General features: G+C 44.0%; 1 protein-coding gene across 1 annotated transcript in view; it reads left to right on the top strand.

The window, feature by feature from the left end:
• The first annotated feature begins 2,731 nt into the window (after positions 1–2,731).
• The window catches only part of RREB1 (ras responsive element binding protein 1), a 66,906-nt gene continuing 46,341 nt past the window's right edge, over positions 2,732–23,296 (top strand). Inside the window, exons 1-3 of the mRNA XM_007466409.1 lie at positions 2,732–2,945; positions 7,082–7,171; positions 7,879–8,042. Of these exons, the coding sequence (XP_007466471.1) occupies positions 2,775–2,945; positions 7,082–7,171; positions 7,879–8,042 (425 nt within the window). The 5' untranslated portion in view covers positions 2,732–2,774. The remainder of the gene's footprint in view (positions 2,946–7,081; positions 7,172–7,878; positions 8,043–23,296) is intronic.

Genomic DNA, 23,296 nt, shown 5'->3' on the forward strand with positions numbered 1-23,296 from the left:
GAATATGTTTTCTGTAACTTATAATTTTATATTTATCTAAAAGGTGTTTTCTCTAATCTATTCCTGGTCTGAAAAACTCTACCACACTTTTCTTCTCTAAGTATAGTAATAGGACAAAAGCAAGATCATCTAAATTCCCGCTATAAATTGGCGGAAAGGTTAACTTTATTTTTACTGGCATAATGTAATTACAATAAAGATTTCTAGTCATTTATTTTATAATTTGAGGTACATTAAAACTATGAGGGATATATATTTAAAAGAATGAGATGGTTTTGGTATAGAAGGTGTCCCCTTACTTGAATCAAGGGACTAATCATATATTGATTGATGACAGCAATTCTGGGTAACTGATGATACTTTTGTTAGAAATCCTTTAAGAAGGAAAATGAGGTATGTGTATACTTCCGTATGTGTGTACTCGTGTTGAACATTTTTTCCTAGAGAGGAATCTCCCAAATAAACTTTCAAAGACAGTCAAAATTGGAAGTTTTAAAGTACAATTTTTAATGTTTAAATGGTCTTCCATATATGGAGGAAACTTCATGGAAAGACAACAGCTTTGGGGTTTGGGGGGGGTTGTTTGTTGTTTTCTTGTTTGTTTTAATTTTGGACCAGGGTTTCCTCTTTATTTTTTTAAAGTTTAACGTGTATTTTTATTTATTTATTTTTAATTTATTATTTATTTGGTTGTACCAGGTCTTAGTTGCGGCAGGCGGCTTGCCGGCTCAAGGTTTCCTCTTTTTTTTTTTTTTTTTTAACCTCTTATTATAGAAACCAAAACCACAACATGGAGGCAGTTGGAAGGTCAGATTCTTGCACATTCACTAATCAATGCTTCCCCTGCATCGGCAGGCGGACTCTCAACCACTGCGCCACCAGGGAAGCCCCAAGGTTTCCTCTTTTAATGGGAAAGATGTGAGGGGTGAGGCTGGATCAGTGGTCTTAAGTTGTATGTTTGGTAGTTAGTCCTCTGACTTGGAAAAGTATTAGAGTCATATCTTCAAAATGTCTACTAAAAGGAAGGCACATTTTGTCTCTTGACAAGGAAAGTACTGTTCCTGAGCTTCTCTTTGGCTCTTGGGTAAGGTTTTAGCTCGGGACTTCTCAGCTGATGGCAGCATCACATAATAAAGTTATGTCCCCAGGCTTTCCTGCTCCGCTGCTGGACACGTTTGCAGCTGCTCTGGGTGTTACCGTTTGTCACATCCTAGGTCACTTCTCTTAGAGTTGGAGGAGGAACCACAAGACATCACATTCTTTCTGGTGTTGTTCCTAAGTATTCACTTTGCTCCTGAGATAATTAGCTTCGTCTCTGAGGCAGCTGTGGACTTGAAGAATTTAATGCACACTGGAGCATAACAGGATACGTGGCTAGAGAATATCTTCCCAGATAAAATAAGGGAAACAGTTGACCTGGAAACTTACTTCTGGCCATACCTGTAGCCATAGTACTTCTATGGAAGAATCATAACTAGAAAAGGCCTGGAGAAGTCAAGTTTGATGTGTACATGGGCTGTAGTTTTCCCTTTAGTCAACCTATTTGTATTACCAAGTTTCTTTAAGGTCTGACCTAATCCCTCCTAGACTCTGAGCCTTTAGAGGTTTTAGCCTTCAGACTCTGACTCCTTTACTGCCTTATCTTTGGTCAGTTTTAGGGGAAGGCGGGAGATGGTCAAGTGGGAGTCTTGAGAGTCCTTGTGGGAGACAAGAGTAGAGTATGAGAGAAAGTTTGCTGTATGGATATAAATATGAGCTTCAGAAAATAAAATACCACAGAATCGTTTTGGCTCTTGGGAGTGAGGGTGACAGCACTGTAGGGCACATCAGTTAAGGGTGAAAAACAACCACAGAACGTGGTTTTGGAAGAAAAAGAAGAGTTAGCTGCCTCCTCTCACACTGTTCCCTGTAGTCTTGGGAATATAGTGGTCTGAGATTAGGGTAAACAAATGGTTTCTGTTTTTTCTTCACTGAACCTTTTTGCCTTTGCTTCCCTTCCAGTGTCAGCGAGTGATACCAGAGAAGGAAAAAAAAGAAGTGAACCCAACCTCATTTCCTCCTCCTCGTGGGCGATTGCTACAGCAGGGGAAGGTCTCACAGTATATCAGTTGGGGCAGAGAATGGAGGTGATTGGCAGTGGGGGCTGGGTTTTCTTCTGTCCATTTTCTGGGGTACAGCTATATTATGTACTTGCATGTTTTAAGAAACAGTCTTTTTTATGCTGATTTGAAATTTGGTTATAGTGTTGGGTGATAGCGTTGGCTTCTCAGTTGTCTTAACAGTTCGGGCTCCCCATTAAAATCACGGTATTGTAGCCTGGAGTTTAAGTGAAAGCTGAGGTTTCTCATCCTTAGTTGTTAGGTCTAGAACATGCACATAGCAGTGAGTGAGTTAGGCTGTTAGGTGGGTGCTGGCCAGATGGCAGCTCCCAGGCTTCCTAATTGTTGTAGCCTTTCCCACTCTCCCTGATAGGCTTAGGAAAGGCAGAAAGACCTGCCTCGGGCAGCTTTCTCGGTGGCACATGCTCAGAAAGGAAGCAAGGTTATCGGTTTGGTATGACAGCACTTGGTTTAGATGAAAGCTTAAGTCATAGGAGTCATATATGAGTGTCATCTTGAATTGAAGAAGGGGTTTTAACCCGACTGCAGTGGTGGCAGCCATGGCCACTGCCACCTGGTTGTGACAGAAGCCTAAACTTCCCATTGATCACATCAGCAATTTCTGATTTTCAGTTCTGTGGCCGAGGCTTCCTAGAAGCTTAAACCTTTGTCCCAATGACGTCAAGTTCGCCCGTTGGCTTGGAAGGTTCAGATTTGTCTTCCATCAACACCATGATGTCAGCAGTGATGAGCGTAGGGAAGGTTGCCGAGAATGGTGGGAGCCCCCAGAGCATCAGGTCCCCCACGAAGCCTCCGGGACCAAATCGGATTGGCCGAAGGAACCAGGTAAGCGTTAGTGTGCCCGGCTGTGGCGTCCATGAGAGTGTTGGGAGAAGGATGTCCCCTTGAGCCCCAGCTTCCTAAGCCAGAAACTCAGATGTGGTCAGAACTGAATGGATATACCCAGAGGCCATAATCGTTTTTCAAGAGCTAACTTCTCATAGCTTATGTCAGTTTCCCTTCGTAGAGAAAATTTTCCATGCTGTGGTGTCAGTATTGGTGAAAGCGCCCTTATTCCCTGCCGTGTGATTTGATTTGAACGCGAGCTTTCTCCACGGGACAGGCGAGGCAGAGAACTCGGCTTATTCCTCTCCTGTGGCATGATTTGTTTCCTCGTTCAAGCAGCTGGTTAATTGGGTTTCTGATGCCACCTCCTTGATTTTTTTTTTAAGTGTCTCCAGATTAGGTAGTGATGAGTCCTGGCTGTGCTGGAGCTGCTCTTCAGCTTCCATCCTTGACAAAGCACACAATGGGGCTCCCTAGAATTCCACTCAAGATGCCATTTATTCCTCTTGAATTTTCAGAGATCAGGAGGGGTGGAGAAGAGGACATGGGAGGGCAGGGATGTTATGAAAGGCCGTGTCTCCTCCCTTGGGAAATAAGATGAGTCTTTTAGTTAATGTACAAACGGGGCACTTGAGAAGCTGTTGCTGTCCTGCAGCGGCATGCTCGACGGTGCATGAAGCTCAAGGAGTGAGGTGAGCCATTCCCCTTTCCACCCTGCGTCCACGTGATGTGAACGTTCCATGTTTGGCTTCACTGATTTAATGGGGTCCCACCAAACCCTCGGGAGAAGGCAGTCTTCTGAGTTTGTCCAGGGACTGGGGGTGGACAGGAAGGTAAGCCTGTTGGGCTTTTGTGGGTTAATTTTCTTTTTTTATTAACAATCCCACAGTGACTGTCCTTATGCAGAATTGTCTGAGCATAGTGTGATGGTTTTCTATAAATTTGTAGACGTACAACATGAATTACAGCTTTTGATACCATGTGCCCTCCAGGAAAAGCTGTCCCTGCCTAAAATCCCTCCAGCAGCACAGGAGTGTCTATTTCTCCACCTCTTTCTCAAGGCTGAAGACTTGGCAGAGTTAAATGACGCTTCAGGGTTGGGGCATTGATACTTTTTCTCTCTTTTTTCCCTTGTCTCCGCGTGCCTCTCTTCCTATGGGTACCTGAGAAAATTCTCAGCCTGTTTGACTGTGGCCTGAGCCGAGAAGGAGTGCTAGCTCTGGGAAGAAAAGGTTTATTTCCACTCTCATGTGACTGTCCATCCATCCATCTATCTGTCCATCCCTCCATCCATCCCCCTATTTCACAATATACACCCCCCTCCTTCCAACCAGGTACTGCGCCAGGTGCCGAGCTCTTCCTTAGAGCCCAGCATCACCCCAACACAGGCAGACCTGGCCCAAGTCCAGGCTCTGGTCCCTTCCCAGTGATTCAGAGACAGTAGGTAGAGCCGTAGAGGGGGCCCACGGCACCTCCATCCCTGCATGGTAAGTGGAGCAGACTCCACAGGGGTGCCTGGGCCATTTTCCACCCACTTCCCATGTCCTCTGGGGTTCCTTAGGGCACTGGCTGAGTTTCTGAAAGGAGGTCTGGGCTAGAGGTAGGATGGGAAAGACAGTGCATTAAGAAAAGCAAGCGCAGTGCGGGAGAGAGAGTGCAGAGTGCATCGTCCTTACCTAGGACAGACAGGAGGGCTGAGAGGGAGCCCTGGGGAGAAGCCCAGCAGCTAGCAGAGTTCCAGGGCAGATTAACCACAGCCGGAAGCCAACAAGGGTGCCAGATAGTTTCATTATGGAATGGTTAGTTATCACATTAGCTGCTAATTTTGTCTGTCAGCTCAGGAAGCGTGCTCCTTCCACCAGCACGGCCACAGCCACTGGATTCAGCACTCTCCAGTAGGTCCTCTTCCAGCATCACGATGCTCCCTTCTCTGTTTGATTTGTCTTTAAAAATTAAATCTGAGTCTGGAGACTTCCTTCTCCCGGACCATCGTGGATGTCCTGGACCTGTGCTATGGTCTGCAGCGTGCCGCTGCCCGCCTCTGAGAATGGTGAGGCTCCAGTTAACCATAAACCCAGAATCAATCCCATTAGCCCCAGGGGCCACTCAGCGTGTCTGGAATCTGTCTCAGGGGAACGCAAGATGATTTTTTTAAAAAGAATTTAAAAATCCTCAAGAGGCTGGCTACTTGGAGGCCTGACTTTTTAACATGTATTTCCATCCTACCGATGAATCTCTTTTTTTAAAAAAAACAAAACAAAACACTTTTTAATATATATTATCACTAACCTAATAATTTAACAAAAATACCCCGAAGACCGAGTTTGGGCCCAGCTGTGAGGCATCCCTCATTTTTATACGAGTGCTCTCACTTTGTCGTTACTACTTTGGGTTTTGGTTTTTCTGCCTGGTGGTTCTTGGCCAGCTCCTTTCTGACTGTCGTAGAGTGGGGATGAGAAGGTCTGACACCCTCCTCCCCGCAGACACACACGTTGCCTCGGGGAGGAGTGGAAGTGGGTGATGACTGGGCGAGGGTGCAGGGTTTTTTTGTGTTTTGTTTTTTAAATTGTCTCTGGGTTAATCACCTTCCTTAGAATTCATATCTGTGATTTTTTTTTTAAATTTGAGAGTGAAAAAATGTGCAGCATACCTGTTTCTCAGACCCAAGGTCACAGACTGGGAGCAGGTGTATATTGCTTAAAATGAGGCTTGTTAGTCTCTGAAGAGTGAGAGGGACCCACTGTAGGAGCCGCGTACTAGACCCCATCATGCGTTCACTCCACCCCGTCTGGTGCCATTTGTTTTTATGGTCTTCAGGGTGACTTTTATTTTCGTCATCTCTCATGAGCCAACCACAAGGGTGTTTCCTTTCTGTGCCTTGGGCTTAATCCTTTTTGGGTCAGACTTACACAGCCTAGCGGTTTAGGGCATGCGCTGTGGAGCAGCTGGCCTGAGTTTTAATCCTGGCTCTGCTGCTTAATAGTTCTTTGATTTGGGGGCAGGTTACTTGCCTCTCTGTACCCGTTTCCTCATCCCGAAAATGGGATCCATAATAGTGGCTGTTTCTCACGGTTGTGTGAAAAAACACTATTCTGTATGTGCAGAGTTTAGCACATAGTAAGTGTTCAATAATTGGTGTTATTTCAGGGAACAGAAATGCATTCAAATGAGTACAAGTGAAAAGAGGTCTATTGAAAGATGCCCGAGGGTCCAGCCCTCCCTCCTGTCACCTCCCAGCGACTGCACCCTCCCTCACTCTTTTTTATTATTTATAAGCAGTGGTAAGCAGGTGCTCGCAGCGAGTAAAAGGATCCCGTTGATGTCCGATGGGCACACTGGTGGGTACTGGGGCCTTCCACCCTCGGGAGGGTGGGTTTTTTTTTTTTTTTTTTTTAAGTAAACTTTGAGGAAAGGTGGCAAACCAGGCATTACATCTGGCTTTAGGGAACTAGAGAATGGCCATGACTGTGCCCTGAAGCCTGTATCTAGCCTTGCTTAAAAAAAAAAAAAAAGAGCCTGGATAACATCAAAATGCAGAAGGCCTTAAACAGTGGAATACTAAAGGAAACCTGGGGGCACGAACCCGCGCCTCCCGCATCGGCAGGCGGACTCCCAAGCACTGCGCCACCAGGGAAGCCCGGGAGGGTGGGTTTTTGACGTGAGAACTCCGTTCCCTCTTGTGTGTCTTGGTGGACTCAAGACCAGGTAGAAACTAGTGACTGGAGCTTGGGTCAGAATTGAGGAGAAATACATCCCTTTTCTAGCTCAGCTGTGACTTGATGCTTAATTTTTCGCCATCGCTGGTGATTAACTAAATGGTGTCTAACAAGAACACTAGTATTTATTGAGCACTTAGCCTGTACGGGGCACCGTTCTGGTGCCTTCTATGTGCTGGTTGATTTAATCCTCATCACCACGTGATGCAGTAGATGCTATTATTTTCCCCATTTTACAAATGAGGAAACAGGGCAGACGGGACGGCCACTCTCCCAAGCTCATACCCAGCCAGGCTCCAGGGACTATGCTCTCAGCCGCTCTGTTGCTACAGCTCGTCAGACACAGTTGTTTATAACACAGCTGAGAGGCACTAGTTCACTGGGAGCTGAAATGGATTCTCCCTTTTATTCTCTTTTCAGGAAACAAAAGAGGAGAAGTCTTCCTATAACTGTCCCCTGTGTGAGAAGATTTGCACTACACAGCATCAGTTAACTATGCACATTCGCCAGGTTTGCTGCTGCTTTCGTATTTTCTTTGTTAAAAGAGGGGATGGGATTTTATCTTAACAAATGAATTGTGGCTGTTTAATTTAGATCTAATATTCTTAATTTTGAGGGGCAGTTATGAAATAATTTTTGTGTGTCCGTGTTATTGTGACAAAGTCCCAGGTCAACACAGAATATCTTTTTGGAATTTAGCAAACAACTAATTAACTAACCACATATAACAGAAGACTTTTCATCACCTGTGACTTGCCATTGTGAACCAAATCTCCTCACAGTACAGTGAGATTATAGATGTAGACCCTAATTCTATATATTGCTATAAACTTACATCATGTAGCAGGGAATTTCCTTGATTTGGGATCTCTTTTGGCTTTTTTCTTCTTTACTGTAAGGTTTATCCTTCTCCCTTGCCTGCTGTGGCTGGTTCATGACAAGTATTGAATCTAGAACAGTGAAGGACTGACAGTATTCAAATCGTAACATGGTGCTGAGTAGTAACATCGTTTAGTAACTTGGGTTTGATAGAACACAATATTTATTTGCCTGTGGTCTCAATAGATTTTGATGTTCGGGGCGATATTTTAAATGAAAAAGAAAAAAATTGCTGAGAAGTGTTAGTTTTTTAAAATAAAGCTCTGAATGTGCATTTCATAATCACCTTGTTTTGACCCGTCTCCCTAAGTGACCACTGCGATCATTGCTTTCTGCAGCACAACACAGACACTGGAGGGGCCGACCATTCATGCAGCATTTGCGGGAAGTCGCTGAGCTCGGCCAGCTCCCTGGACCGCCACATGCTGGTGCACTCTGGGGAGAGGCCTTACAAGTGCGCTGTGTGTGGCCAGTCTTTTACCACCAATGGGAACATGCACAGGTGAGTGAGGGCAGCCTCTGCCTGCTGGCTAGAGCCTGGAGGTTGACGGAAAGCAAAGTGGCCTTCCATCTATCTTACCTAAAGGCACAAGGAGTTCTGTTCACTGTATGGAAAAGCCAGAGATGGTTTTGTTTGCCTGCCGTGTACAGTCTCCAGTGTGTCAGAGGTGTCTGCTCAAGGAAACAGAAGTACCTGGGCTAGGTCTTTGGCCGATGGGGGAATCTTCAGGGTGACCCTTTACCAATTGGAGTTTCTTTGCTTAGGTGCCAGAGGTGGGCAGCTTATCAGACACAGAGGAACCCTAGAGGATTAGCAGAGTAACCCTTGCCTTTTTAAAACTATTTGCATATGCCTACCAGATACCCTGCAGGGCGAAAAATTTCTGGAGCAGTTGAATAAATAGTTAAGTGGGCTCGTCCTAGAGCTTCAGGATAAGATAGGATAAAATGAGAAAGAAAATCTGATAAATGTCAGGAATCTACTTCCTGAGGGAGAAAGAAGCTCACTCAGAAGTGGGAGGGAGCTCAGTCGTGGGTATATTAAAATGTGGGAGGAACCAATGGAAAATGCACTTTACAGAACAATTACTTAATTTTAAGGGTTAGAACAGACTTTTTTTTAATGCTTTCTTTTTTTACACACACGTTTAGGAACATTGGAAATCCAGGAAAACGTTTTAAAGGGACTCAGAATTTCACCTTCTCAAAAAATCAGGCTGTTTTTATTTTTCCATATTCCCTTTTAGGCGTTATGTTGATTTCTTTTAAAGAGTTGACTAACATTGTTTTTTACATATTTATTCAAAAGAAGAGTTTATATAGTTGTGAAATGGATATTTTATCATATATAAATACTCAAACGAGATGGTCCAGTTTATTCCAACTAAAATCATTTTATGATCCACTTTTGGTGTACTTGGGACATACTAGTATAGTGGTAAATTTCTGGATTTTTGGAATTAGGCTGCTGATTTCAAATCTCAGCTCTGCTACTTGTAAATTTTCCATCCCTGAGCAAGTTGCATAACCTTGGTACCTCACTTTCCTTCTCTTTAAAATGAGATTTTTAATGAGGATTTGGAGATAATGAGTTTAGCCCATGGCAGGCACTCAACCAGTGAGTGCTATTTATTATTTTTATTTGCATTTCTGAGTAATGCTGCAATAATTTGAATCCTATGGAGTTCTCAGTCTGAATTCCTAGGAGTAGGGTAGAGTATGACATGAAAGGTATCACTATTTTAAAGAATTTTGATGAAGTAGGTTTTTTGTTCTCCATATAAGTTCCAATCCCCTTTGCCCCTCATCTCCTCCTAGGAGTGCTTTTGGGTACAAAGGAGGAAGTGAATACTGTCATCATTTTTTAATATATTTTACATTTTAGCTTTTTACTTTTTTACCTCCACATCAGCCTGTTAGTATCATTTTGCCTTCTGTTTGCCATTCGTTTTGTTTCGCCTTCTCCTTTTATCCCACCTGCAAAAAAAAAAAAAAGTCCTCTGTCACTTGTGTATTTGACCCCTCAAAATCTGGTCCTAGAGGTATTGCCTGTTCCCTTCTTGGGGGGTTTCCCCGCTTTCTCCTACCCAATTTTAGAACATGTTCATTACCCCAAAAAGAAACCCCATACCCATTATCAGTCACTTCTCATTACTACCCACCCTCCAGGCCTAGGAGAACACTCATCTACTTTCCCTCTGTTGATTCACCTATTCTGGACTTTTCATATAGCATGCGGTCTTTTGTGACCAGCTTCTTTCACTTAGCATTAATGTTTTCAAGATTCATCTATGTTGTAGCATGTATCAGCATTTTATTATTTTTTATTGTCATATAACAGTCCATTGTATGGACATACCACATTTTATTCACCTCTTCATCAATTGGTGGACATTGAGTCATTTTCACTTTTTGGCTACTCTGTATAATGCTGTTGTGAACATTGTTGTACAAGTTTTGTGTGGACATGTGTTTCCACTTCTCTTGGGTAGATACTTAGGAGGGGAATTGCTGAGTCGTGTAGTAACTCCATGTTTTAACATTTTGAGGAACAGCAAAGCTGTTTTCCAGAGCAGCTCCATCATTTTACACTCCCACCAGCAGTGTGTGACGGTTGCAGCTTTACACATCCTTGCCGACACTTGTCTTTTTCATCACAGCCACCCCAGTAGGTGTGAAGTGAAATCCCCATGCGTTCATAATTTTAGTTTTCACATTTAAGTCTACAATTCATTTTAAGTTGATATTTGTGTATAATATAAGGAAGGAGTCCAAGTTCAGTCTTTTGAACTATTTAAAAACTTTTCTTTCCTCATTGAATTATCTTACCAGCTTTATCAAATTTCAGTTAACCATAAATGTAAGGATTTATTTCTGTACTCTCAGAATTGAGAATTCTGTTCCATTGATAGGTATGTCTATCCTGAGGCCTAACACTGTATTGATTACTGTAGCTTTTGGTAAGTTTTGAAATCGGGAGGTGTGACTCTTCAAACTTAGATCTTTTCCTAGATTGTTTTGGCTATTCTGTGTTGCTTGCATTTCTGTGTGAATTTTAGGGTCAGCTTATCAGTTTCTGCAGAAAAAAGCAGCTGGGAAGATTATAGGGATTGCAAAATGTGTAGGTCAGTTTGGGGGCATCTCCATCTAACAATATTAAATCTTTGAGCACGGGATATTGTCTATTTATTTAAGTCTTGATAGATTTCTTTCCACTATGTTTTATCGCTTTTAAGAGTACAAGTTTTATATTTATTTATAAATATATTTATTTATATTTATTTTAAATTTTTTCCAAAGTGTTTTATTCTTTTTAGTGGTATTGTAAATGGAATTGTTTTCTAATTTTGTTTTTTGACTGTTAGTTGCTAATGTATAAAAATAACAATTCAAATTTTATATTGGTTTTGTTTCCTGCAACCCTTCTGATCTTGTTTATTCATTCTAATAGTTATTTGGTGGGATTCCTTAGGATTTTCTATATCTAAGATCATGTCATCTGCAAGTAGAGAGAGTTTTCCTTCTTCCTTTGAAAGCTTTTATTTATTTTTCTTGCCTGCTAGCCCGGGCTAGACCCTCCAGTGTGATGTTCAATAGAAGTGAAAAGAATGGACATCCTTGTCTTATTGCTGATCTTATGGAGGAAAGATTTAGTCTTTTCCCATTAAGTATGCTGTTAGTTGTAGGTTTTTCATAAATGCCCTTTATCAGTTTGAAGAAGTTCCTTTCTGTTCCTAGTTTTTGCTTTTTGGTGTTTTTATCATGAAAAGGGGATAAATTTTGTCAAAGGCTTCTTCTACATCTATCAAGATGGTCAAGTTGTTTTTGTCCTTTATTCCATTTTGGATGTGAAATTAACCTTATTCCTGAGATAAATCCCACTTGGGCACAATGTATAGTCATTATGTCATATGTTGATAGATTGGGTTTGCTAGTGTTTTGTTAAAGATTTTTGCCTATATTTATAGGCAAAGAGATATTGGTCTGTAGTTTTCTCGTGATGTCCTTTGCTGGTTTTTATATCAGGGTAATATTAGCCTCAGAGAGTGAATTTGGAAATATTCTCTCCTCCTCTGTTTTTTTGGAAGAGTTCGTGAAGAGTTGGTATCAATTCTTTTTAATTCAATATGTGGTTAGAATTCATCAGTGAAGCCATCTGGGCTTTTGTTTCTGAGAAGTTTTTAAATTACTAATTCAGTCTCTTTACTTGTGATAGGTCTGTTCACATTTTCTGTTTCTTCTTGAGTCAGTTTCAGTAGTTAATGTCTTTTCCAAAAATTTAGCCATTTTGTCTAAGTTATCTAATTGGTTGCCATACAGTTGTTCATAGTGTCCCCTTACAATCCTCTCTATTCTGTAAGGTCAATAGTAATGTCTCCTCTTTCATTCCTGATTTTAATAATTTGAGCCTTCTCAATTTTTTTCCTTAGTCAATCCAGCTGAACATTTGACGATTTTCTTGGTCTTTTCAAAGAACTTTTGATTTTGTTGATTTTTCCTCTGTTGCTTTTCTGTTCTCTGCTTCGTTAATTTTCCACTCTCTAAATATGATTGTTTCCCTCCTGCTTGCTTTAGGTTAGCTTGCTCTCCTCTTTCTGGTGTTTTAAGGTAGAAGGTTAGACTATTTATGGGAGAATTTTTTTTAGTAGAGGCACTTACAGCTATAAATTTCCCTTTAAGCATTGCTTTCATCACATCCTATCAATATTTGTATGTTGTGTCTTCTTTTTCATTCATCTCAAAGTATTTTCTAATTTCCCTGTGATCTCTTCTTTGGTTATTTAGGAGTGTGTTCAATTTCCACATATTTACTTCTCAAATTTATTTCTATTATTAATGTCTAATTTCATTCCATTGTAGTTGGGGAACATACTTTCTGTGATTTCAATTTTTTTTTAATTTATTGAGGCTGGTTTTATGGCCTAGCATATGGTCTGTCCTGGAGAACATCCCACGTCTGTTTGAGGAGAGCATGTATTCTGCTGTTGCTGGGTGGAGTGTTTTCTCGATGTAATGTCAGTTCCAGCTGGTTTATACCCTGTTTTAAGTCTTCTGTTTCCTCATTGATTTTCATTTATCTTTATGTGCTCTACATGTAAGGTTTGTACAGTTATCATCCCATTTTGCAGATAAGGAAACTTGCTTAAGATCAAAGTCAGTGCCAAGGTTTGAACATAGGCTGTCAGGCTTAGAGGCCATGAGGAATAATTGATAACAGCTTTCGTGTGACTTTGCGTATTAGAAAAAACGCACTCTTTCAAGCTTTACCCTCTTTAGGAATAATTTCATGTTGTTGTAGAGTATTATTTTCAATGTCAAACTATTTGAGCCATCCTACTAGCATAGTACACTCTATTTCATGAGCATGGAGTCGCTTTTTATTGATTTTTTTAAAGTGTGTTGTTTGTGAATTATGTTGAATTTTTTATAGCCCAACCCTTGATATTACCCTAAGATGCATTTCTCATTTATGCACAATGCGTATTGGAGTTGTTTGTAAATTACTGTTTATAAGTATTTTTTTAAAGCAGGCCTTAGGGATGTTTGTGCTAATTTTGGATTTTGTGCTGATTTTATTGTGAGTCATCTTGATTTGGAGGAGAGGACTAATTGTTGGGGGCTGAGTTCTAGTCCTAATTCTGCATAGCGTTTCAGAAATCTCTCGATTTTTCTATACTTTACCAAAATGTCATGGTAAAACCTCACTTAGAACTTGTATTCAAATGCAGTGTTTGTGAAAGCATTGTGAAGGCTTACCGTGTACTAGGGAAATGTCCTGGGTGAGGGGTGTTCCTGAGTTCGTATTTTCAGAGCTGAAGGCACCCTTGTGATGATCTTTGAGAAGTATGCACTCCTGGCTGTGTGACCCTAGCAGGTTAATTAACCTCTCTGTGTCTTGGTTGCTTCATCTGTAGAAGGCAGTGATATCTGTACCAGTGGGAGCATTGTGGGGATTCATGAATTAACACATGCAAAGCACTTAGGATAATGTTAGTTAATTACTACTTATAAATTTAAATAAGTGGTCACTAGTGTTTTGATGGTGGTGGTACCACTGAAGGGAGGTATGGCAATTGACTATGCATATGATGCCAGAACATAAATGAAAGGTTGTCTTTTCTTTCACCTTTTGCTATACTAACCCTGTAATTTAAATACCAAAAAAATTATTTAGAATGTTTGAGTTTATCACACTGCATTTATTTTTGTCTTCCCTGTAGAAAATTGCAAACAATGGGTTAAAGGAACATTTGGTGTTCGGTAATCAGTCATAGTCATTACCACCTTCACTTGTTGGTGAATCTGTACTTTTGAAAACAAAAATTGTAAAAATGTGAAAACACTGACAAAAATGTGCCAGAAAGAGTAAAGTTAGATTTATTTGTCCTGGTGGATCTGTTCCAGAATCTGATAGTCGAACGGTGAGCTGTGATCTCTCCTGAGCACATACTTGTGTTACATTAATCAGGGGCCAGAGCTGCCCTGGGATGTGTGTGCGGGGATTAAAAAAGAAGAGTGAAAACCCAGGTTGTGATTAGCTTCATCCTTGCTTGACTGCCAGAGCCTGGAAGGAAGTCAGTGGACTGTGTGTGGTGCTCAAGACCAAAGTTCTGTTTCTCATTTTTCTTCGGCTGCTGCTGCTTCTCAGGGTCTGCGGCTGCAGCTGCCATCAGTAGAGCCAGGAGCTCACAGGTCGGGGCTCTGGAGCCCATGCTAAGCCTGAGCTGGTGCACCCACCCCCGAGTCCCTGTTCTGCCTTGTTTCTAACCTGCCCTGGGCCTCCTTTCCTGTGTCAGTTTCATGTGACACGGCTCTGGGCTCTGGTTTTCAGTACACCCACTTCGGGGGTGCAGATTCAGTAAGACCTCTGCCGTGACATGAGTCCCTGTGATGCAGATTTCTAGATCCGATTCTCCAAGGCCCGATTCCGCAAGGCTGGTCTGAGGACTCCTAGTGCCCCTTCCCTTGGCCTCCCGCTCACCCTGTTCCAAAGGTCATCTGCACATGCATGCATGCTGCACACCTCCGTGTTCACGTTCTCTTGGATAAGCCTCACCTTCCCCAGGTTTATCGCTGAGCACCGCATGTAGGAGGCAGATCTGGTTCCACCCCAGACTTTTGTTGCTTCGGCACCCAGAGGGCCTCATTATACGTTTCACAACCTGGACCCCAGGACCATGTCCTTTGCAACTTCAGGTTATTCCTAGCTGATAACCAGGTACTCTTTACAGTCACCCACTTTGTAAAGCAACTCACTGTGTCTCCTTTGGCCACTAGTCATTTTATAAGTGTGTTTGTTATCTTTGTTTATTAGGCTAATTGGCCTTTATGTAGAGTTCCCTTTACCTTAGTTTCATGAGAGGACCATCAACACATAATCAACCCAGTAGAATTATCATATTAGTAAAAGAAAAACAAACTTCACAGAATCAGAGAGCAGATTAAATTATGTGCTGTCATGTTGATAGTTGCACTGTAGCTCTGATGCAGCCCATAACTACTTATAATTTAATTCCAGTAAATACATTTAAATGATATTTAAAACTGATTGTATATTTGGTAATATACAATATAGTGTCTAGGGACACTAGAGTGATGCAAATTCCAGCTCATTTTGAAAAAGGTTGGGGGAGAGACCATCTCCATTTATTACTGTATCTGGTACAGTTTTTCAAGTTAACACTTCCCTGACTGCGGATTCTTATGTTTTTGAGGCTTGAAAATCCTTTATCCCAAACCTTTCTAACCACAGCTTAGTTCCTGGGCAGAATAACAGGCTGCCATCACAGTGCAAAACATGTATCACAGAAACATCACTGTGGCTCCAGCTTTATAACTTCCCAGAACTCTTTATCAGTTGCTCCCATGTTGAAAATTTGGATTGAGAGGTGCTTGTCTTCCAAAACAAACTTGGGAAACTGAGCCAGAGCACGCCCTCTGGGAGAGCTCAGTGTAGGAAAAAGGGCACTGAGCTTTGCAATTTGCAAAACTTTCCAAAAAGTGCTGGACGGCAGAGCTATGAAGAAGTGATGATACTTGAGAGGGTTGCAGTGGATCTCATTTGGAAAGAATCAGACCTCTGAAATGGGTATTTTTCTTTTGCCTTGGAAAATAGGAAATTAATTTCCACTTTGCTCCTCATCTTACAAACTCTAGACTTTTAAGCTGTAAAGAGAGCCATGGAGTCACGTTGAGGACACACAGGAGACAGACCCTGACCAGAGCAAGCTTTCCTAACTTCTCCGTTCTTTGGAAGATATATCCTTTGGAGGATAACACATCCTCCAGAGAGCAGGGATGTGTTATCATTTCAGCTATGTGTTTAGAAGGTGAGGCAGGGACATCCCTGGAGTGTCATCTACTTGTTTTGCTTTCCTCCTGCAATGGGCATGCCTTTGTCTATTGCTAAGTACAGGAGACACAGGCCCTGAGGATGCCACTGGATAATGGACAGTCTTCAGGAACAGAGGCTTATGTGTTCCTATTATGCGGGAAAAAAAACATTCGCTGCACAGAAATGTGACCTATTCCGTGACGAATGAGACCGCGGAGGCTCTGAATTTAGCACACTACTCTCAGATGCTTAGGCACAGCCAGCCCTTGGCATGTACAGCTGAACTTGGGTATCGGAACAGGTGGCCGGCATTGAAGGACAGAAGGAGCAGACGTAGGACAGTGTTCCGGGAGGGTCACTTCTTTACCCTCCAAGCGCAGAGGGAGGAAGGGCCTTGTGAAAATCAGTCGTGGTGGTAACCGAGTTTCTGAGGGCGCCCTGTCACTAGTTTTGTACCTGCTACTTCTCAAGAGTGGAGGTGCGCATGCAGAGGCTCAGCTAGTCCCATCTTGAAATGAGTCTTCATCACAGTTGCCTGCTTCCTGACATATTCCTTGGAGGGAAGGAAGGGATTGGGTCAGCTCACATGCGAAGAAATTATTTTAGGATAAAAATCTGTGGGTCACCCTACCCAGGACTGAAAATTTTGTTTCCTTGGAAATATTTCTATAAAAAAGAAGGGCAAAATGATTATGTAATAACACTTTTCTTATCTATAACTAAGTATCTGTTCCTTAGCAGGGAAGACAAATCAGAAGAAAATACCTTTCTGGGACGCTCAGAGGTCTTTACACAATGAGGTCCACTTAGAAGATGATAAACATTGCAGCCCTCTAAAGATTGTTGAGGGGTTTTGTGAATGAGATTTTAATGTCGTATACACGGTCAGCACAACTGTATGAACTGTGCTGGACATGTGATCCTCACATCTGGTGGGTGTTTGGTGACTATATGGTAGTTTCATGATAGCAGTTGGGTATCAAGGCAGTTTCGGTATATTTAGTACTCTGTACTGAAATAGTCAGACATACTTCGGGTACAGTTTAGAAAGCCTTTTCTGTTACAAGGGATGAATCCTTTTTCTTTTTAACCAGAAAGAAGAAAGTCGTTAAAGTATAATACCCCATTCCCTGATCATTCCACTTAATATGCTTTTCACTCTCTTGAGAGTCTACATTATTCAAAGGCTGAGAATTTTCCCCTTGAGAGTAAACATTTGTAAATCTATTTTTCACAGGAAAATGTCTAAGTTACCGCTTTCCCCCAGTATCATTATTAATTTTTCACCAAATGAATTTATTTGTTTGACTATATTTAAACGTTTTTAGCCTTTCTTCACATCTCATTGGCTGGAATTGAAATTTGTATGCATTTATTTTAACTTAATAGTTGTTTAAATAAAGGCGGCCTCTCTGTGGGTCCTCTGAGAGCTCTTCCTTCCTCTCTGGCTATGGCTGATAAAGGATGCTCCACGGAATGGGGAAGAGGGCCTCCGTTTCTTCATCTATAATGGGGGTGACGTTTTGCTCACAGAAGTTGTTGCTATGAGGATTAAATGCTATATAATATATACCCAAGCCTCTGGCTTACATAAGATATTTCACAAATTGTAGTTCCTTTCTTTTCTCCCTGAGGAAAGTTTAACCCACTGGTCACTCCTCCGTGCCAGTTAGTATGAGTATTTACAAAACCAAGAAAATAGACTCTGTGCCTTTTGACCATGAGGATTTCAGGCTGCGTCCTAAGTTCGTGACGGTGTGAGAGCAGGGTTTTGTGTGCCGTACACCTTTTCTGAATTGTGCACATCCTCGTTATTATTTGAACACTTCTGTTTTTTTGGATTGCTTGTTCTGTTGTGTTTTTACATTTTTTTGTGTGGATTTGCACTTACATTATTAGATGAGAGTCTGTGGTCCTTTTCAGAATTCTTACTTTACATTTTAGAAATCTGCACGTATTAGAAAGCTACCACTCTTCTCTGAGAAAAAGAACAGGTCAGAGTGATTTGTCACAGAATTTTATTCTTCACATGAGATACAAAGTGTAAGAAAATAGCAAAGCTGGAAGTTGACCCATTTCAGTTGACACTCTCTTGTGCAGCCTGTTTTGTGTTTGCTAGACTGACATCCTCCAAAATATTTTTCCTTCTACTTTGTGTTTTCTCTATTCTAATACCCCTTTAACCCTTTCAGCAGAGCTTTTTTTTTTTCTTTTTTAAATTATTTATTTTTGGCTGCGTTGGGTCTTTGTTGCTGCTTGCAGGCTTTCTCTAGTTGCGGCGAGCGGGGGCTACTCTTCGTTGCGGTGCTCGGGCTTCTCATCGCGGTGGCTTCTCTTGTTGCGGAGCATGGGCTCTAGGCGTGTGGGCTTCAGTAGTTGTGGCTCGCAGTCTCTAGAGCGCAGGCTCAGTAGTTGTGGCTCACGGGCTTAGTTGCTCCACAGCATGTGGGATCTTCCCGGACCAGGGCTCGAACCCGTGTCCCCTACATTGGCAGGCAGATTCTTAACCACTGTGCCACCAGGGACACCCCAGCACAGCTTATTTTATTTTATCTTTTTTGAAAGGCTAATTGAAAAATGTCCTTGTGCTGTGTCTCACTTTTGATTCTGCGTTTTCCTCTGAAGGACCAGTTCAAGTTCACTTATGCTGGAGAGAGTTTATTCATAGGACCGTCGGAGCGCAGGGAGGTGGTAAACACCAGCCAAGCGTTTTTCCTTGTATCCCTGTTTCTCACATTTACGATCTGCTTCCTAATTAAATTGTTTCTTACCGTTCGGCCACCTGGATGCTGAGGTTTACAACTTAGCTTTTCTTCTGTTTTGGCAGAGGTGGTGTTTGTCTATTAGTTTGTTTTTGGAGATTAAGCAAACGCAAAAGAAATGTTGGGTGCAGGTGATTTGGTATTTTTGACCTATCTTGTCAAACTATTTCGAAAGCTCAGTTGCACCAGGTAAAACTGGTAAATGGCATCAAAATCTGGAGCATCCTTGCTTGCCCACACTTGAGCAACCTGGCAGTTGTGCACGCTGGAAATCAGGTCATGGGAGGCAAGGTGTGTGTTTGCTGGGGTGGGACGTGGCCCGGGGAGCTGGCCTCTGCCCTCTTCTCCTCTGCACACTCCCCTCGTCTGATGGCCCGAGAACTTTGAGGAGATCATGAGTGTGGGTCCCATTTAGTTTTATAATGTGAAAGTAGCAAGGTGAGGAGGAAGGCGGGAGAGGGCGAGTCTGACTGCCAGCATTAGATCACAAACTTAAACCTGCAGGGTGCTGGCTGCAGGCCACGCAGCACGTCCTGCTTTATACCTTGCATTTTTCCGCCTTTGTTTAAATATTCAACCTGTCCAACCTGTTTGGGCTGAACAAGCTGATGCTAGCAAACATCGAAACTGTCAACGTTTTTCTGATTTGTTAAGGAAGGTGATTAGCAGCAAATTCTGCACCCCGCCCCCTCCCCCCAAAAAAAGTGAACAGGTAGCACAAAAATCTTAGCACGTGTATTTACCGCACTGGATACCCACTCTCTCCCTTGGGGCGTGTGTGTGTGCTGGTGGCCTTTCTCCTCTGCTTCCTTCAGGGCTCTGGGTTGATGGAAAGCTTGTTGGCCTTCAGTGGGGAGAGAGTTTGTGTTTCCTTAAACCGGAGATGCGGTTGCAAAATGGGTTCACTGGGATGCCGCGACTGTACTCCAGTCTCTCTCTGAGCTTATATAACCCAGCGCCCTCGGGAGGCTGTGCCGGTTTTGCAGGTGAGAAGACTGAGGTCTGCAATGGCACGGAGTATAGGCAAGGTCCAGGCACATCTTGGACCCTCCTTCCCGGGCTCCTTCCCCCACAGCACATCATGTGGTCCTGTGTGTCACCCCTGGCCAGCCTTTATCCCGCTTAGATAGCGGGGACTGCAGTCACAGACAGGGGCCCTGTGATCTAGTTCGTTTCGCAGGTAAAGTTTGTCTTTGGAGCCCTGTTCATTTTCTCTCTGTCTCTGCTGGCCCCTGAGGCGTAGAGGCTGGTTGTCCCCGCAGTGGTGGTGACCTCCTGCACCCACGCCCACACCTGCCTTCCCCCTGTGGTGCGTGGCAGGCCGTCTCAAATGGCCCAGCGCAGGCACTGCTTGTTCCTCTTTTGGAAAAGGCTGGGGGGCAGCAAACGGTGCCGTGGCACCCCCTTATTACCAGGGAGTCCTCTCTTCCTCCTTGCCCAGAAAGGATGTGAATAACTGGGCTCTGCGGAAAGGTCTGGTGCCTTGCGCGTTTCCATTCTACTGTGAAGCGTTGATCTGGGAATTGGCTTGACTGGCTTTGTAGCTGTTTGCCACCGAAAGGCCTTCTTGGGGGGGCGGTGGCAGGTGCCCCCCCTCAGAGGTGATGGCTCCCGGCGGAGGGCCTCCATCACCCAAGACCATAGATACGAGTCACTCTTGGGACAGGGCCAGCTCTGAGTGTGGGGCGGCCCCCGGGCTGTATGGGAAGGTTGAAGAAATGGAGGCGTTTAGCCCAGGGAAGGGAAGAGTCCACACAACATGACGGCTGCCCGGAAATACCTAGGGGCTGTCAAGGGGGAAAGCGGTCATTCTCGTTCTCTGGATTAACACAGGATGGGCCCGGCAGGCTCGTTCAACTCTACGTGAATGAGAGAGTTCTCTTTGCATGAGAGAGCAGTCAGCTCATCCAGCCTCTGGGGTCTTTAGTTTGGGTTTTTTTTTCCAGAATCTATAATTTTACATGGAAATAGGTACTCAGTGTCTTTGTGGGTGTTATAAACAAAGGAGCCAAATAATGCATGGAGAGTGTTATAACAAAGATTATTTTAGGAAAACAAGGGCAGACAAAGGGAGAAAAGTACAAGAGGATTCAGGGTATTCGGATTCAAAGGCATGGCTGTTAGGAACAAGGTCTAGAATAAAATTTTTTTACAAGTTGATATTTATTGACGTGGGCCGGCTGCCAGGCTCCCTGCACTGGATCTGAAAGTCAGGAGAGAAGGACGGAGCTTGGGAGTGAGTGGCGCGGGCCCCCTGTTGTCCATAACAAGAGAGCGTGCCCGTCGATTCTGTTCTGAAGTCAGTGGCTCCCAGTGTCAACATGAAAGTAGGGAAGGAACGCAGCAGCCACAGGTGGCCTTACTCCTGCCTGAAGGACAGCCGGGAGAGCGAGGACGGGAGGGGAAATATTCTTCAGGCATCGTGACCCCAGCCCTGTCCGTCAGTGAGGAAGTGTTTGCACCAAGGTCTCCCACGAGACTAAGATGGAGAAGGAACCCAGAGACAGGGGAGCAGAAATCAGGCCCAGTCAGAGCTGGAGCCCTGAGTCGAGCTGGAGAGGCTCTCTGGGCTGGGGAGCTCTGGAGGGGGAGAGTGCAGAGGCATTTATTTGTTAATGAGAAACTGGGACCTGAACCCCGGATACATCCTGCCTCGAATTAAGATCCCCTAACTTCTCCCACAGTTTCAAACAATCCTCGCACTGGCAGCAGCAGTGCAAGGCTGCAGCGAGCACGAGGAGAGAGATTCTCTGCTTTGGGATGCGCCTCCCTAGTCAGGGGAAGAGGAACTGTGGGGACAGGCTGACGTGCCATGCTGTGCCCCTCAGTGGAGGCAGGGGCAGGAGGAGGGAACCTTCTGTGTCGCAGCCTCCACCAGCCACGTGGCAGAGGCCCAGGGCGGGCTGCAGCCTCCAGGCATTTTGTCCGGGGCAGCCACCAGGAGCTCCTGGCAGAGGATTCCCGCAGCCGGCCTGCGGACAGTGGGGGACGCCTCCCTGAGGTCTGCGCCTCTCTCAGGCCTGACTTCTGAACGTTCCCAGGGGTGCTGTCTCTTCAGTCTCCAAGGCTGCTTATACCACCATCAAACGTTCCTCCACACCCTGGCACAGCCAGCGTGACCTGCCTCCTGGATAAGCATGACTGAACCTGAGCAACACCCGAATCATCAGAAGGTGCCTTTGGGCTCACAGGTGGAGCCACACGGGGGAGAGCTCCCCCACCGGCCCCTTGTCCACCTCTGTCTTCACTCCCCAGCCCGTCATTTGCCAGCACAGGGCGTGATTGCCTTATAGGCGTCACTCTCGTCTCCGCACCCTGAAACCCCTCCCCTAAACATCTGTTAGGGAAACGCACACAAATCTTTCTGGAGACTTACTTTGCTTTGGCCCAAAAAATAGGTTGTAGAGGTCCGATGCCTCTTAATCTCGTTCATTCCCTCTTTGGTTATCACAAGGCTTTGTTGTAAAAGCAAAGCTAGCACGGGGTATGGACGGGGAGGTGTCTATAATCAGCCTGTAAAAACCTGTGCGAACCTGTTGACTTCAGTCCGGCGGGGCCCTGAGCCATGCTGGGTGCTGGTTTTGTGTACGGTTTGTGTCCTGTTTACTGAGAGTGACCTTCCTTATGATGCCATTCACTCAGAGGATTCAGCCCCTAGATCAGTAAAACCTATGTGGAAATTCAGGCTGAGAAGTGAGCAGACCCTAGAAGTGTCTGGATGTTGCCTAAACTTTGACCTTCACTCACAAATTAGACATGGGGAAGCTTGAAGAAGGTTTGAGACCTGCCATGGGGACACCTTCTACTAGGTGGTCCTTTAAACCGTTGAAAGTTTTTCAAGGGATTTTACCCCCAAGATAAGAAGGTTAAATTTCCCCGTTTTTGTTACGTATTTATACCTGGTAAACTTGTGCAGGTAAACTGCAGAGTGAACCTGGGAGAGGTTTAATGCTTATATCCAAAAAATGTCAACATCGTAGTCCGATAGCTAACTGACCTGTGAACAGTGTGAACGGTTAAAGAATGTAACTGGGATCCAGTGGTTGTCACGCTTGAGCAGGCATGGGTATCAGTGGAGTGAAACCCAGGGTACCGAGCCCTGGCCCAGAGTCTCTGAGTCTTCAGCCAGGCCTGAATTTACATCTGTAACAAGCTCCTGGGTAAATGCCAGTGGTTCTGGTTGGAGAACCACAGTTTGCAAGCCAGTACTCTGTAAGACTGGCAGTATTCTCCCCATTTGGTAGGTGCGGAATCTGAAGCTAACATACCTAAGTAACTAGTGGGGTCTCCGTGGTTACGAGATGGTTATTAGGTGGCACCGTCTAAAACGTCTCGATGGTCTGAGACCACCCCAAGGCTTCATTGCCATCACATGGTCTCTCCACCTACTACACCATCTTCCCACCTGAATTTGCTTTTTCACCTACTAAATTCCTGCTTCGTTCTCAGAGCAAGCCAGTGCTTGAATGGTTAAAGGTTTACCTCCATTTCCAAATCACACCTAAGAAAGGTCAGTAGAAAATTCTTGTATTTGGAACTGGAAGTGAGGAAGTTGGGGGAGGAGGGAGGGATGTGCTTTAGGAATTGGTCTGCTCTGAGTTACTAGACTGGCATTCAGCTCTTGTACAGGTGTAGTTGTTTTAGCTGTGATATATTCAG

The sequence above is a fragment of the Lipotes vexillifer genome, unplaced genomic scaffold (genome assembly GCF_000442215.2).
Source record: "Lipotes vexillifer unplaced genomic scaffold, Lipotes_vexillifer_v1.1 scaffold444, whole genome shotgun sequence".
Lineage (NCBI taxonomy): Eukaryota > Metazoa > Chordata > Mammalia > Artiodactyla > Lipotidae > Lipotes > Lipotes vexillifer.